This window comes from Crinia signifera, chromosome 4 (assembly GCF_055691185.1).
Source record: "Crinia signifera chromosome 4, ASM5569118v1, whole genome shotgun sequence".
NCBI lineage: Eukaryota > Metazoa > Chordata > Amphibia > Anura > Myobatrachidae > Crinia > Crinia signifera.
The window spans coordinates 192,973,252-192,989,546 of NC_139220.1; the positions used below are offsets into that span (position 1 = coordinate 192,973,252).

Consider the following 16,295-nt stretch of genomic DNA (forward strand, 5'->3'; position numbering starts at 1 on the left):
TGGAATGTGAACTTTTAAAATAAAGTGTTTTGTTTTTTACATTTGGTGTAAAAAAATCAGGAATTTTATTCTGAGGAGGGGCATGCTATTTTTATTCATGTGCTGTAAGCACATGAATATATATTTAATTTTAAAAATAATATTTTTTTTTTTATTTTTTTTTTACACAGCAGCCAGCAGGTGGCGCCAGAGCGGAGCCGCTCATTACATATTCATATATTCACTGCACGATCATTTTGATCGTGTGTAGTGAATATACGCTCGCCTGCTGGCACCCCCGGGGGGGCAGCCTGTGCTGCCTGGCACCCGGGGAGCACACCTAACCCCCCACAAAGGTCTGGGCTAGGCAGAGAGACTACCATCTCTCTGCCTGGCACCGTCCTGAGGCTCCCTGCGGCAATAGCCGCAGGAGCTCATATTCGCCAGTCATGGGCTCGCTGCCCCTGACTCGTTGAATACCGGAGCCCGCCGGCTCCGGAACGTGGCGAATGTGCAGCGAATCCAAAAAAGGATTCGCTGCACCTCGCAGGTATTCACATTGAATACCGCCCATTGTGGATGATGTTAAGAGACATGAGAGAATACTGCTGAGAAACTCGGGTTTAAGGATGAGAGACACAGTGAGGATGAAGCAGGAGAAACACGGGGAGCATGAGACGATGACTAACCATCCTGTAGGGATGGGGGACCACAAACCTAATGAATTTGCCAAGCTCCAACATGTCTGTGGCCAGCCCTGATTGTATGTCATTTGTATTATGATCCCCTTTACATGTAGACAAGATAAGAATAAGAACAACCTAAATAATATTGTGATGTTTTCATATAAAATATAAAACATGATACCTTCTCTCCTTTTTGGCCAATGTCACCAAGTAAACCGGAGTCACCCTTTTCTCCCTATAATAAACAGGAAAATATGGAAAGCACAAATGAGTTGATCCTACAGCTGAAATAGTATCCTGGCATTATGTCATTTTACTCATATACCTTGTATCATTACAGATTATTGTACATAAACACCTGAAGAGCCCAATACAAAAGTAAAACATGCTGGACCTCTCATATTTAGGTTTGTCAGCTGTATTCCACATGAATTCAATACAAAAATAAATCCTCAATCTATGACAGATAATCAAACATAAGGCACACAAGTCAAGCGTCACTAATCATGTGTATGTATACTGTATGTCAGTGGTTCCCAAACTGCATGCCTAGGCACCCTGGGGTGCATCAGGACACTTGCAGGGGTGTCTTGGGTTGGTGGACCAAGATCAATTCATATTATTTATGGTCAATGTACAAGGCAAAACCAGTGCTGGTGGCTGCCAATCATAACATGTGGACAAATAGAAGCAAATCCTGTCCCTCACCAGATGATCCATGTGACCAGGAATCTATATTGTGTGTTTGTTACATATGTGTAGCCTATTTGAAAACACAATCTGGAACACCTGCTATAATTAACCTGTACTATTGCTGGAAATGGCCTTGTATTAAAGCTCTAGCATCTAACTTGTATTTGGCCGTGTAGTCCCTGCAGCCTAATCTGAACCTTTGCAGATCAGTACACACACTTATATTAGCAATATGGTTTACAAATAGTAGTCAAACTTAAGGAAAATGGAAAAATATATCTTGTCTTTATATTAAATATGATCATGGTGTGCATCGCCTGATTATCATACTGTACAAGTCCTGGTGTGTGCCGCCTGCACATCTCCTATGTATTTATATTAAACATATGTATAGGAGGTGGCACTCTTATAGTGGCGACAGCACAATAACAAGAGAGTAGTACAGGATGTGGCATTCTAGCGCTGACAGCACTGCCACAGGAAAGGTGTACAGGAGATGGCGTTCTAGCGCTGACAGCACTGCCACAGGAAAGGTGTACAAGAGATGGCGTTCTAGTGCTGACAGCACTGCCACAGGAAAGGTGTACAGGAGATGGCGTTCTAGCGCTGACAGCACTGCCACAGGAAAGGTGTACAAGAGATGGCGTTCTAGTGCTGACAGCACTGCCACAGGAAAGGTGTACAGGATGTGGCGTTCTAGCGCTGACAGCACTGCCACAGGAAAGGTGTACAGGATGTGGCATTCTAGCGCTGACAGCACTGCCACAGGAATGGTGTACAGGAGGTGGCATTCTAGTGCTGACAGCACTGCCACAGGAAAGGTGTACAAGAGATGGCGTTCTAGCGCTGACAGCACTGCCACAGGAAAGGTGTACAAGAGATGGCGTTCTAGCGCTGACAGCACTGCCACAGGAGAGGTTACAGGATGTGGCATTCTAGCACTGACAGCACTGCCACAGGAATGGTGTACAGGAGGTGGCATTCTAGTGCTGACAGCACTGCCACAGGAAAGGTGTACAAGAGATGGCGTTCTAGTGCTGACAGCACTGCCACAGGAAAGGTGTACAAGAGATGGCGTTCTAGCGCTGACAGCACTGCCACAGGAGAGGTTACAGGATGTGGCATTCTAGCACTGACAGCACTGCCACAGGAATGGTGTACAGGAGGTGGCATTCTAGTGCTGACAGCACTGCCACAGGAAAGGTGTACAAGAGATGGCATTCTATGGCTGACAGCACTGCCACAGCAGAGGTGTACAGGAGGTGGCGTTCTAGCGCTGACAGCACTGCCACAGGAGAGGTGCACAGGAGGTGGCATTCTAGTGCTGACAGCACTGCCACAGGAGAGGTGTACAGGATGTGGCTCTCTAGTGCTGACAGCACTGCCCCAGCAGAGGTCTACAGGAGGTGGCATGCAAACGCTGACAGCCCTGCCACAGCAAAGGTGTACAGGAGGTGGAGTTCTAGCGCTGACAGCACTGCCACAGGAGAGGTGCACAGGAGGTGGCATTCTAGCGCTGACAGCACTGCCACAGGAGAGGTGCACAGGAGGTTGCGCTCTATCGCTGACAGCACTGCCACAGGAGAGGTGCACAGGAGGTGGCATTCTAGCACTGCCAGCACTGCCACAGCAGAGGTGTACAGGAGGTGGCGTTCTAGCGCTGACAGCACTGCCACAGGAGAGGTGCACAGGAGGTGGCATTCTAGCGCTGACAGCACTGCCACAGGAGAGGTGCACAGGAGGTGGCATTCTAGCGCTGACAGCACTGCCACAGGAGAGGTGTACAGGATGTGGCTCTCTAGTGCTGACAGCACTGCCCCAGCAGAGGTCTACAGGAGGTGGCATGCAAACGCTGACAGCCCTGCCACAGCAAAGGTGTACAGGAGGTGGAGTTCTAGCGCTGACAGCACTGCCACAGGAGAGGTGCACAGGAGGTGGCATTCTAGCGCTGACAGCACTGCCACAGGAGAGGTGCACAGGAGGTTGCGCTCTATCGCTGACAGCACTGCCACAGGAGAGGTGCACAGGAGGTGGCATTCTAGCACTGCCAGCACTGCCACAGCAGAGGTGTACAGGAGGTGGCGTTCTAGCGCTGACAGCACTGCCACAGGAGAGGTGCACAGGAGGTGGCATTCTAGCGCTGACAGCACTGCCACAGGAGAGGTGCACAGGAGGTGGCATTCTAGCGCTGACAGCACTGCCACAGGAGAGGTGTACAGGATGTGGCTCTCTAGTGCTGACAGCACTGCCCCAGCAGAGGTGTACAGGAGGTGGCATGCAAACGCTGACAGCCCTGCCACAGGAAAGGTGTACATGAGGTGATGTTCTAGCGCTGACAGCACTGCCACAGGAGAGGTGCACAGGAGGTGGCATTCTAGCGCTGACAGCACTGCTGCAGGAGAGGTGTACAGGAGGTGGCAATCTAGCGCTGACAGCACTGCCACAGGAGAGGTGCACAGGAGGTGGAGTTCTAGCGCTGACAGCACTGCCACAGGAGAGGTGCACAGGAGGTGGAGTTCTAGCACTGACAGCACTGCCACATGAGAGGTGTACACAGAGGCGTAACTAGACATTCATAGGCCCCATAGCAAAAGTTTGTATGGGCCCCCTATTTAGCAACTGTTGGTAATAAATGAATATAGCACATATACCTTAGACTGTAAAGATGGGCCCCCTTCAGCTCTGGGCCCCATAGCAGTTGCACCCCTTGCACCAATGGTAGTTACGCCTTTGGGTGTACAGGGGGTGGCATTCTAGCGCTGACAGCACCGCCACAGGAAAGGTGTACTGGATGTGGCGTTCTAGCGCTGACAGCACTGCCACAGGAAAGGTGTACAGGATGTGGCGTTCTAGTGCTGACAGCACTGCCACAGGAAAGGTGTACAGGATGTGGCGTTCTAGCGCTGACAGCACTGCCACAGGAGAGGTGTACAGGAGGTGGCGTTCTAGCGCTGACAGCACTGCCGCAGAAAAGTTGTACAGGAGGTTGCGTTCTAGCGCTGACAGCACTGCCACAGGAGAGGTGCACAGGAGGTGGCATTCTAGCGCTGACAGCACTTCCAGAGGAGAGGTGTACAGGAGGTGGCGTTCTAGCGCTGACAGCACTGCCACAGGAGAGGTGCACAGGATGTGGCATTCAAATGCTGACAGCACTGCCACAGGAAAGGTGTACAGGAGGTGGCGTTCTAGTGCTGACAGGACTGCCACATGAAAGGTGTACAGAAGGTGGCGTTCTAGCGCTGACAGCACTGCCACACGAGAGGTGCACAGGAGGTGGCTTTCTAGCGCTGACAACACTGCCACAGGAGAGGTATACAGGATGTGGCTCGATAGTGCTAACAGCACTGCCACAGCAAAGGTGTACAGGAGGTGGCATTCAAACGCTGACAGCATTGCCACAGGAAAGGTGTACAGGAGGTGGCATTCTAGCGCTGACAGCACTGCCACAGGAAAGGTGTACAGGAGGTGGTGTTCTAGCGCTTACAGCACTACCACAAGAGAGGTGTACAGGAGGTGACTCTCTAGTGCTGACAGCACTTGGACTGTCACAGCAGAGGTGTACATAGGGTTACCACCCGTCCGGGATTACTCCGGACAGTCCGGTAATTGAAACCGGCGTCCGGAGTCCGGAAGGGTGGCTGCCCCGGACTATATATTGTCCGGGAATTGATCCACGGCCGGCCGGCACCGCCGATATTACTGATGCGGGCGGCCATCTGATCCCCACACAACAGGATGACAGACACTGCACATACCCTGGAAGCCGGCGCCGGGGAGGGGTGGGAGGGCCGCGGGGTGGTGACACACGTCGGACCATCCTATTACTCCTCCTTCAGACAGTGTCTGTGATGTAAGTCGCCGCGGCACTTGCTGGGAGGAGGAGGGAGGCGGGACACAGTCTGAGTGTCATGTCCTCCTCCTCGTATGTCCTCCAGCTCCTCCTGCGGGCTGCGCAGCGCTACGCCGCTACGTGACGTGACTGACACACCTGACCTGACACTTGAGTGCGGCGTGCCTGTGTCGGGTCACGGACGGCGCGGTGAGTTGTGTGGTGCATACTGTCATGTCCCCCACATTGCCGCTGGTCTAACCCTCCTCCACGGTGGGTCTGTGGGGATCAAATGACGCAGTGAGTTGTGTGGCGCAGACTGTCATGTCTGTCATGTCCCTGTCAAAGTTCAACTTCAGCAGTTGCACCGTGGCTGCCTGCCTGCTGTGTGTGTCCCCTCCTGCACAGACTGTCACACTGTCCCCAGACGGGCAGTCCTCTTCTGCGCACTATGCCAGTCACCACCTGCTGGGCGATGTGCCCGCTGGCCTCAGGCCCCCAGCCAACCTCCCAGGCCCAGCCAGCACAGCAGCAGCTACTCTAAATTTACTACTGTGGCCACTGGCCACGCTGGCCCAATACAATATTATGTTGATCATCACTATGGCCCCAGGCCCCCAGCCAACCTCCCAGGCCCAGCCAGCCCCAGCACAGCAGCTACTCTAAATGTACTACTGTGACCACTGGCATTTGGCATTTGCTGTCCCCCTTGGCAACGAGCATTTGCCCTCCACTGTGGCAACAGGCATTTGCCCTCACCCTTGTTAACGAGCATTTGCCCTCCACCTTGGCAACAGGCATTTGCACTCCCCCGTGGCATCAAGCATGAAGGTCCTGGCATCGAGCATGAAGGCTCTGGCATCGAGCAAGAAACCCCAAGCAATTAACATGGAGGTAGGCGGTATTTATATGGCATAATATGTAATAGCCATTACAGTGTATGGTATACCTGTATGTAAAGGGCATTAGGTTGTGTTTGGGATAACGTGTAATGGGCATTAGAGTGTGTGGCATAATGTGTAATGGGCATGTAGTATACTTATGTAATGGTTGTGTGGGACGTATGATAGGTATTCTGGTGTGTTTTTGGCTTGAGCACTGTCCCTGTTGTCCTTAGTTTAAAAAAATTGTTGAGCCCTGGCATAACTCGTAATGAGCATTATGGCCTCTGGTGCGCACTGTCACTTTTATCCTTCTTTTAAGAAAATTGTTGAGCCCTGGCAAAACGTGTAATAGGCACTATGGCATGTGGTATAATATGGATGTTTGACGTGTAATAGGCATTATGGTGTAAATTTTTGGGCGCGCCTCCGGCGCGCGCTGTCCATTTTGCCCCTATTTTTCTTTTTTAAATTGTCCACTCATGGCATAACGTGTAATGGGCATCACGGTGTGTGCCATAATGTATAATGGGCATCAGTATGTGGCATAGCGTATAATGGGCATTACAGTGTGTGACATGACGTGACGTAACGTGTATGTGGCATTACCATGTGCAAAATCAAGAATAGATTTGAAGCAAATGTAAATAAACAACAACCATAAGGGGAGTCAAGGGGCGGTGCTGGGGGCGGGTCAATGGGTGGGCTGTGGGTGTGTCAAGGGGCGGGTCACTGTCCGGGAATCGCTCAACACAAAGGTGGTAACCCTAGGTGTACAGGATGTGGTGCTCTAGTGCTGACTGGAGCACTAGAGTTGGTGCCAGCACTGAATCTAGACTTGTGACTTGTGGAGGTTGCGTATATAGTTGTGGGCTTTAGACTGCATCCATCTGCTTATGTATAGTGATTTGTTTTTTTTATTTCAAGTAACATTTTATATACGGTATATAAGGGATAACATGTAAACATTAGAAGTCACCTCAGAGGTCCAGCTCTGAGGAAAGTCTGTGGTTGGCATGGAAACAAAACAGGTAAACAATTTATCCGTGGACATGAATACAGCTGCATTGTTTGATGAATTATCTAAAAAACCTTTGCCAGGAGACATTACACAACTAAATGAATGATGGAACAATCTCTTGTTCAATTCTCCATTAAATGCTTAGCCCCACACACAATATTATCTGACTGAGAGTGACCACGTAGCAGAGTCACTCAAACGATCTTGCACCACAATCCATGGGAGCCACAATGTAGAGGATTTGTCGTTCTCATATGACAAATTGCCCTGATATTGTGCTAGTGTGTACCCAGTATTAATCAGCCCTCATTTTTTCTTAATGTATTTCACTTCTTATATTCACTCATGACAGTTGTTTGACTAATGAGGACAATTGGTCACATCCATTGTGAATCGGGTATAGACTCTTAGGGGGTGATTGCATTTTTTAATAGGTGCCCTAAAAATAAGAATGAAATTGCATACTGTGAAATAGATACACTGGGGGAAATGTAATTGGATGGTAGATTCAGAAAGTGAGAGATTTGGTATGAAATCTCCAATTTTTTTTAAGCGGAAATCATTTACACTGCAGAATCAAACCAGTTTTGCAGTGTAAATGATTGCCGCTTTAAAAAAAAATTGAGATTTTTTACCAAATCTCTCACTTTCTGAATCTCTCATCCTATTACATTTCCCCCACTGTGTTTATTGCTAACATGTTTGATAAGAAATCAGCAAGGAGTACCATGAAATGTAAAACTCATAACTATATATTTTAATCAAGAGATGGTTTGTTTACATTGTTGAGTATATTTCATGCCTAAAGCTCTATGCTGATTATATTTTTATAAAATAAAAAAATATAATAAAAATAAAATAATTTAAACACATTTCATAAATCTTGAAATGCATATCCAAGGCAATAACCAGTAAGTAAGCATGGGAACTCATATACTGTAAATAAATATAAATATTTTAAAATGTTCCATACAGTAATACAGTGGTGGAACTTGTGGGTGGTGAGCTCAGGTACAAAAATTTAATTGGGGCCCCCTTCCTCTGCCCAACCCAAGATCACAATATGCAACAAGGCACTGGTTGACAGAGAGAGACAAAGGGTGACAGGGAGAGGCAGAGGGTGCCAGGGAAAAGGGCGACAGGGGTATCAGTGGGTACTGCACCTTCTGCACCAAAGGTAGTTCCAATCCTGGCCAATTGGTTTGTCAGGCAAACTTTCCATTTAAATCTTATTATAATACAATCGAAATTGTTGAGGTTTTGCAAGCAAACAATTGTACAGTACTTTATTATTTGTGATCTGTATGAATGCTGACTGTAAATCTCTAAGGACACGCAGTGAGCATGCAAGATGCACGACAGAACACATCATATTTGGAAATGTAGCAGCTAGAGAGATAATTAGCTGGCGAAGTGAACCAAAAATCTTAAATTTAGAATTCCCTACGTATTTGTGAAACGTCTTTTCTCAAGCAGCATACCACATTAGTGTAAATAAGACGTTAACCCACCATGTACGTCAAAACAATTTTTGGAACAGATAGAATAAAGAAAAAATGTTTTATTGGAGAACAACCACAAGACTATTCATTCTCTATCAGTAATAATATTACAAAGTAGTAGCTATACAACACATCAGCAATAATGATACAGAATGCAGTAAATATGTCACTAATGTGAACAATAGTTGATCTTACCGGATTTCCCTTTTGCCCTTGCAGACCACGGTCACCTTTTGAACCCTTAAGTCCATTATTCCCATCAAGGCCTGCTGTGCCCTGGAAATAGAGGAGTAATTAACTTCTGTAACTTATGATAACATTATATATATATATATATATATATATATATATAAAACCATAGTAGGGGTACCCTTTCAATGTGCTGTAACGTAGTAGGTGGGCAGCAACTAAGTTGGTCCCCCCTGTTAGTGGGGGAGATGGGGAAGAGATAGCAAAAAAAAAAGTGCACCCCTGATCAGAATTATCCACCACCAGAAGAACAGATAGTGACAATCAGATCACAGTCCAACAGATTTAATGTAAAACAGTTAAAAATTACAATAAAACACTTTTTTTCATCTGTGTGGAGTCATAGATTCAATTACGGTCAAGTACAAGGAAACCCAACGCGTTTCGTTGTTAAAACGACTTTCTCAGGGGTAACTGTCCGTAGGCAACTTAACTTTGGATAAAGGAGTTTCTTTCCAGATGTAATAAGGCTTTCAATTAGACTCAGTACAAAATGTGGGAGTGGATCCTTTGGAGATCTCAATCCTGATGCATGACTGCATCTAAAATATAGTCATTTTCCATATAGAACCCCTTTTTTTAAAAAAAAAACAGGGGAAAAAGGGGGAATATCCTGAAGAGATTCAGACAAATTCCTAGTATAGCAACAAGATCCTCAAATAGCAGTGCTTGGTAGTCATATGTTGGAGTTTGGTCCAGTAAACTGCAAAGTTCGCGGATTAATTCCCCTCGGCGAATGGCCTGGTGACAGTGTAATGAGCCGAGGCCATTCACAGTTGGGTTTGCAGATGCGCAGAAGTGTGCAAGTGCAAACCCGACCATCGGGGCCGGTACTGAATTCGGTTCACTCCGTGTGAACCAGAATCGTCCCCTTTGTTTCCTAGTGATCTGGAGAATGACATGTCCACACATTCTGAATAGGTACTATAAAAGCACACATTTTTCAAATCATATTTACTGTATTTGCTGGTGTATAAGACTACTTTTTCCCCCTGAAAAACATGTGGGAGGGTCGTCTTATACGCCGGGTGCACTTATATAACAAACTCTATATTTTGAGTGGTGTCTTATACGCCGGCAAATACGGTACTTTTTATTGTATATAGTCAAAATATTCACAATGTTCTTTGGTCTCACCTGACTCACTTTCTACATCACCCTTCTATCCAACTGATCTCTCATTGCATTGTCTGGTTCATGCTTTCTCCCAGCATGCATCTATGACTAATCTCACTACAGGCTACACCATACCACAAGCTTTAAAACGTATGTACTATACAAAAATAAAGATGTGCAATAAATAAATAAATAAATAAAACACTACGGGTAGTTTTATATTACAGTATATTTTTAAAACTGGTAAAGAGTAGCTCTAACAATAATAAAGTTTACTTGAGAAAACTTGGTTTTCCCCTTATGTGGATGTGTAATGTGCAATGCAAGTAACTTAGCATATTATGACAAAATACCTATTACATGAATATGGGGGAGATGCTTCATGATTTCGTGAGATGATGAATAAGAGGCACTTATTGGAGCTGCTTTAAATGAATTCTCAGATGACAATGAATACGTGATTATACCAAGGTGAGGAAAAAAGATTTCCATATTGATAATCCATTATCACTTGCAAGTACTTTCTCACAGAATTGCTGCATTATATTTACTAAAATATACTAGCAAAGAAACTGTTCAAATGTGAAAGCATTTACAATATCAGGAATTTACCTCCCACTGGCCCTGATGATCAAATATTGTGTTAAGAGTGACATGATTAACTCTTTGTCAACCAAACCTCCATTTGCTTGTATACAAACAATCTATAATAATATTATTTAATTGGAAGTGAATTTATTATTGCATATTAAATAAACTCATTAGATACTGTATGTGAGATTATCAAAGACTGTGTGCAATGTAAAATAGTTGTTAAAGATGTTATAGTTTTGACTCTCTATGATATCAAAAGCATTCCCTCCTAATATAACATTACCCAGATAGAGCCATGCTTATTTATACTGACAGCGCGCCTAGACGTGGGTTTTGTTGCGGCACAGTTGGAGCACGCACAGTCGCGTTGAGGCGCATTGAGGCATGACAACATACACCACATGCAATACACATCTCCACCACTGAATGGATAATGCTCCACTAATCCAGTGGCAGATAGATATACAGTACAGTACAGTACAATACAAGCTCTGGCAAATGGACTGACAACTGTACACAGACTAGTGGTCAGGTGGAGAGTCAAAATATAACAAAACAATACTCTAAATCAGGGCATAAAATTTGTGTATTCAGACGCAAATGAAGGTTTTCAAGAAACAGTCCATTGACGTTAGGTTTGTGTGTTAGTTCATTTTGTTCTTGTATGAATGTATAACCAGGACTGTTATGTGTCTGTAAATATACTGATTTTTTTTTCTTTTATATTATTCAGATAGGGCCATCCCGTGATTCCCTTCAGCATTTTAGTAAATGTTCCTGGAGGCGTGAACAGTCCAAATGGGAGAAATATTATCTGTAAATGATGTCTCTGCACATGAAAACTGAGAAATTGATGGTTTTGAACCACAGTACTTCAAGAATATGTATATTATATATTGCAATCTGCTTTCTCCATGCACAAAGAAAGAACGTTACAGATTCCATGCAGAAATGTCTTGCATAATTGAATTAATTGAGCTGCCTCAGACTGAGAACTGTCCTGCAGTCCCCTGATGCTTATTCTACTAAGAAAATCTTCAAACAAAAAACCCTCTGTATCAAAGGCACATAATACTGTACATTACCTCTTTGCTCTAGATGTAAGAGTGGAATTTCATTGTATACCCTTGATTTGTTGATCTCATGTGGAATTTTCCATATCTGACTACCCACGGGTTCCCTGGAGGTTGTTCTAAAAAAAATAGACAGTACAGGGGGGGCACCTTTAATGTGAGAGTACCCACTCCTCCAGTGTCCCTGCCCAGGCTGACCAGTCAGGAGTTAATGCTTTGGCCAGGAGAATGTATATAAAAAAATCTCCCCTGGCTGTGGAATTACCTGGTGCTGGTTTTAGAAATACGGGGGGACCCCACTTTTGTCCCCCTGAATTTCTAAAACCAGGACCGGTTCAATAAGCAGGGTGATGTGACTTATTGGACTAGCACTGTAAAACCACTTTCTTTGCTATTTTGGAACATATATACACAGTACACACATTTGGAGAAAGTGCTACAGTGTTTTAGCTGGATGCATCTCGAGATTTATTCTGCCATGGAAATATGTTTCGCCACCAAAAAAACGTTTTATCCCTTGAACTTGAGTCCAAAAACATCCAACTCTAAATGAGCTCATAGGTGATTTTTCTGACCGCATAAAGCATTTACTAATAAAGTTTTAGGGATTATTTAACCATAAAAAGTAAATAAATAATATTATTGTGAATATTTATCTTATTCTAATAGAATGTAGAGTGAAATGTGTAATAAGCCACTAGAATGACAAGTAGCATATCTGATGACCCAATAATTTGCCTGGAAAATGCCTCATTGCTTAATACTTCACAATAACCCTCACGAGGGCAGCGACGAGGAAATCGTTGAGGGCAGTGGCGTAAGTTTGCCCCAGTTGCCCGGAGGCAAGATAAATAGTGGTGCCCCCCCCCCCCCCCCGCTACCACACAAACACACCACCTTACATAAATATATGTATGCATATATGTATGTACATTATTTTTAAAATAAAGAAAGTGTGTCATCTATGGTCCTGCTGGAGGGGGAGTCAGCCACAGAAGCGATATAGATGGCCTTCAAACTTGCAGGGGAGGAGAGGTGCCCCCTTGGGAGCAGGAGCCCGGTGGCAGATGACTCCATTGCCTCCCAGAGTTACGCCTCTGGTTGAGGGTAAGTATCACGCACTGCAGTACACACACACACACACACTATCAACTCACATTTCACACACTAACACAATCATATCCCCACTATCACATATCATATCCCCACTATCCACGTCATACCCCCAGTGTCCACATGGGCGTGCAGTTGATGTTATAAAGTGTGGCGGGTGCAGCGAGCCACCGAGCCTGGAGCGCATCCGCTCGCAGCGTATCCACGTGCGCTCGCCACGCTTCGGGCTCAGTGGATCGCTGCGCTCGCCGCACTTTATAAAATCAACTCCACGCCCACGTGGACACTGGGGTATGAAACGGATAGTGGGGATATTAACCATTGTGTCATTTCAGGGCTCCAGAAGCAGTTACGTAGTTTACATAGGCACCATAGTGCTGTATTGATATTCTCACAACAGCACTACGTAACTACGTAACTGCAGTCCTGAAACTAAACAAGTACCCTATATTGTAGTTGCTTCATACAGTATATACAGCTAGACAGTGAAGATCAGTGCAACAAACACTGTACTCAGAGGCCCCGAGAGAGGGTGGGGAGGTACCGATTATCCGGGCCTAGGTCTGATGGATGGGCCCAACTGGCAGCAGCATACCTTATCGGCCCAGCACATGCTACTGTATGCTGGGCTGCAGTGTGGCCAGGCTTTCAGTGCAATTTTTTGTGTTTTCATCAAAGGTTACAGGTCACAACCCCTGAAAAGTAACTGCCTACTGCCATGTTTTTGCAAGGTTGAAACTGGCTGCATATTCTCAAATCAGCTAGGATTTTTGTCACCCAGGGCAAGGCAGTAATTATGCTCCGCTCCATCCCCCCCAAATGCACATATAGGTTTCAAGGAGATAATGGGGCCCACTGCCGCCGCACACATGCTGCTGTTTCTGTTTTTTTTTTAATGTTTAAGTGAGACGGCAGAAGGCTCCCAGCATCAGGAGCTCCATCCCACCTCTGTCCACCCCGTCCGGCAGCAGAAGCTCCACGCCCTCCGCGCAGCAGCTGGAGCTCCATCCCTCTCTGCCCAGTGCCTTTGTTCCCCCTCCATCCGGTAGCTTTGTCCCTGCGGCAGCTAGGTCCCCCTTCCGCTCCGTGCCTACATCCCTCCCCTTGCCAGTTCCTTCCCCTCTCTGCTTTCTCTGCCCCTGGCTATGTGACATGCAGTATAGGCCACAACACTGATGACTGCCACTGTGTATATGGCACTATGAGGGCATTATGTGTGTGGCACTAGGTGGGCTTTATGTGTGTGGTATTAAGGGGGCATATGTTTATGTGGCACTATGGGGGGCAGTATGTATTTGGCATTATGCATGGGGCACTACTGGCAGCATTATGAGTGTCAGCTGGCCAACCCCCGCACCATTGGGGCCTTTGCATGAGAACGCCCAGCGTTCTCATGGGAACATTCATGAAACGCTCAACGTTCCCATATGTAAATAGCCCGGACAACCGCCCTGTGTTGCGCAGAGGCATGGGGGAGCAAATAAACAAGAATAACCCCCTATGTGTAAGTGGTGCTGCTACTGCAGGCATTATGTGTAAATGGCACTGTTACTGGAGGCATTATATGTATACAAAGCTGGTGGAATCCTGTAAGTGCAGTGGGGTGCAGATATGTGGCATAATATGTAATGAGCATTATGGTGTGTGCATAATGTGTAATGGGCGGGGGCGTGGCCTGAAGTGAGCAGGAGAATACGTGTCTGCTGGCTCTCCCAGACAATCCTGATAATAACCCTGTTTCCGCTGCACAAATCCCCTCACCTGCGCCCTAAGAATAGCGGAACCCCCTCTGCATCCACTGCGGCACCCCCACTGACTATCCCCTGTGTCCTTCTCTACTTTTGGTCCGATCCTGTCGGCGGCCCTCTCCTGCCCGCACTGTCGGCCATCTCCGGGCGAGTCTCCCTGATTGACATTCGGCGGAGCTGTGAGTCTGCTCTCCGGGGCTGTCAGCGTCGGCTGCCTGTTTGGACCAGACCCTCCTGTTCGCTCCCTGCTGCCCGTGTGCACCAGATCAAAGTGTGAGGTGAGGTCGCGGCCATCTTGGAGCTTCCTTGGACGGTACTTGTGCACGAGGTGCGTAGCACGTATAGCACAATATGGATATCTCCTATCTTCTACAGTGCATTCAGGCATCGACTGAAAGACTTCTACTTAATCTTGAGGCAATACACCAGGAAGCTCTCTACCCCACAGTTAACCCTGGCAAAGATAGTGGAGAGACTATGGAAGATATAGCTGCCTCCTATACTTCTGAATCATCCACATATCCTGTAGACATACGGATGAAAATGTCTTCCATGTCCTGTGTATACGCATCAGGGGTTGACAGGAAGGATATCTACTACTCTCCTGTGATTTCTACCAATCCTACTGCTTTGGACCTGGATGCCTTACTCCTTATATCTACCCTTGAAGCATCCAAAAATGGTGACATGCTTACTAAGGCTACCTGCTGTTGCACTGCAACACATACTGAACCTGAGCCTGTGTGTGATGAGGACAGGTCTATATCCCTGACTGGAACTGTGATACAGGCTCACTACAACTTCGTATTTCAACTTTATACGATGGCTGCACCCTTGCCAATGATATTACGCTTGTTTTTGTTAGCTCCTGTACAACCTACACTGTACAGTTATGCTGCTTGTAGTGTTATGTGTTCTGGTCTGTATGGTGGAGGGACCGGTGCTGTGTATGCCCCATACCGATATGCAAGTGGATGGCCAAATTGATACGATTACTATACTGTAGTTAAATAATGCATTGGTTTGTTTTGTGTGTGTGATGTTTTACCTTACTATATCCTGCTTTATATACATATGATGTTATTTACCTGCCCAGGTGCGCTTTATATCCTGTTCCTTTCAATGACTCCAATATGCGCTGTAGGCCTGCTATATATATATCTCTGGTGGGAGAGCCGGTTCTATGCTGCTCGGGGGTCATTCGTTTTTTGTCCCTAGGTTTGGGTAAATGGGGGGGTTATAGTTAGGCAATAGTTTTTTTTAGTGGGGGGGTTTAAGGTTTCCGGGCACCAGGTATACCTATGTTGGGGGCAGGTCATACAGGGTGGGGGGTTATGGGGTTATGCTTTTTCTTTTGAAGGGGAAATTTATTTTGCTCTGTGCCAGATATAACACTGCTTATGTTTAGTCTGTTACTATATTTTGCTCGGTCTACGATTACCCTGATAGTTGTCTGTGAAGAACGACTCTGTACATTATACAACTGTGCGACTGCAACCAAATGCACTCCTGCCCTGATATACTGAATATTTGCCCGAATGGCGCCTTCGGGCCTTTCTGTTCATAAATACTGCAGGGAATGCGATTACTACTAAAATGCTGATAATGGAAATTTTTTGTAAACATTTGCTGGATTATATCTCTAATGTGTTGTACACCAAATGCTATCTACTGTATCTAACTGGCTGAGCGTTTGTTAAATTTTTTTTTTTTTAAAGCCAATAAAAAGTATTGAATTAAAAAAAATGTGTAATGGGCATTGCAGTGTGCGGCATAATGTGTAATGAGCAATGTGGTGTGTAGCATATTGT

At 46.0% G+C, this 16,295-nt stretch overlaps 1 protein-coding gene across 1 annotated transcript in view; it reads right to left on the reverse strand.

Annotated features, from left to right (window-relative positions):
* The window catches only part of LOC146073004 (uncharacterized), a 248,677-nt gene that overhangs the window by 45,911 nt on the left and 186,471 nt on the right, over positions 1-16,295 (reverse strand). The window contains exons 84-85 of the mRNA XM_083180177.1: positions 8,787-8,867; positions 847-900 (exon numbers count right to left, since the gene is read on the reverse strand). Of these exons, the coding sequence (XP_083036303.1) occupies positions 847-900; positions 8,787-8,867 (135 nt within the window). The remainder of the gene's footprint in view (positions 1-846; positions 901-8,786; positions 8,868-16,295) is intronic.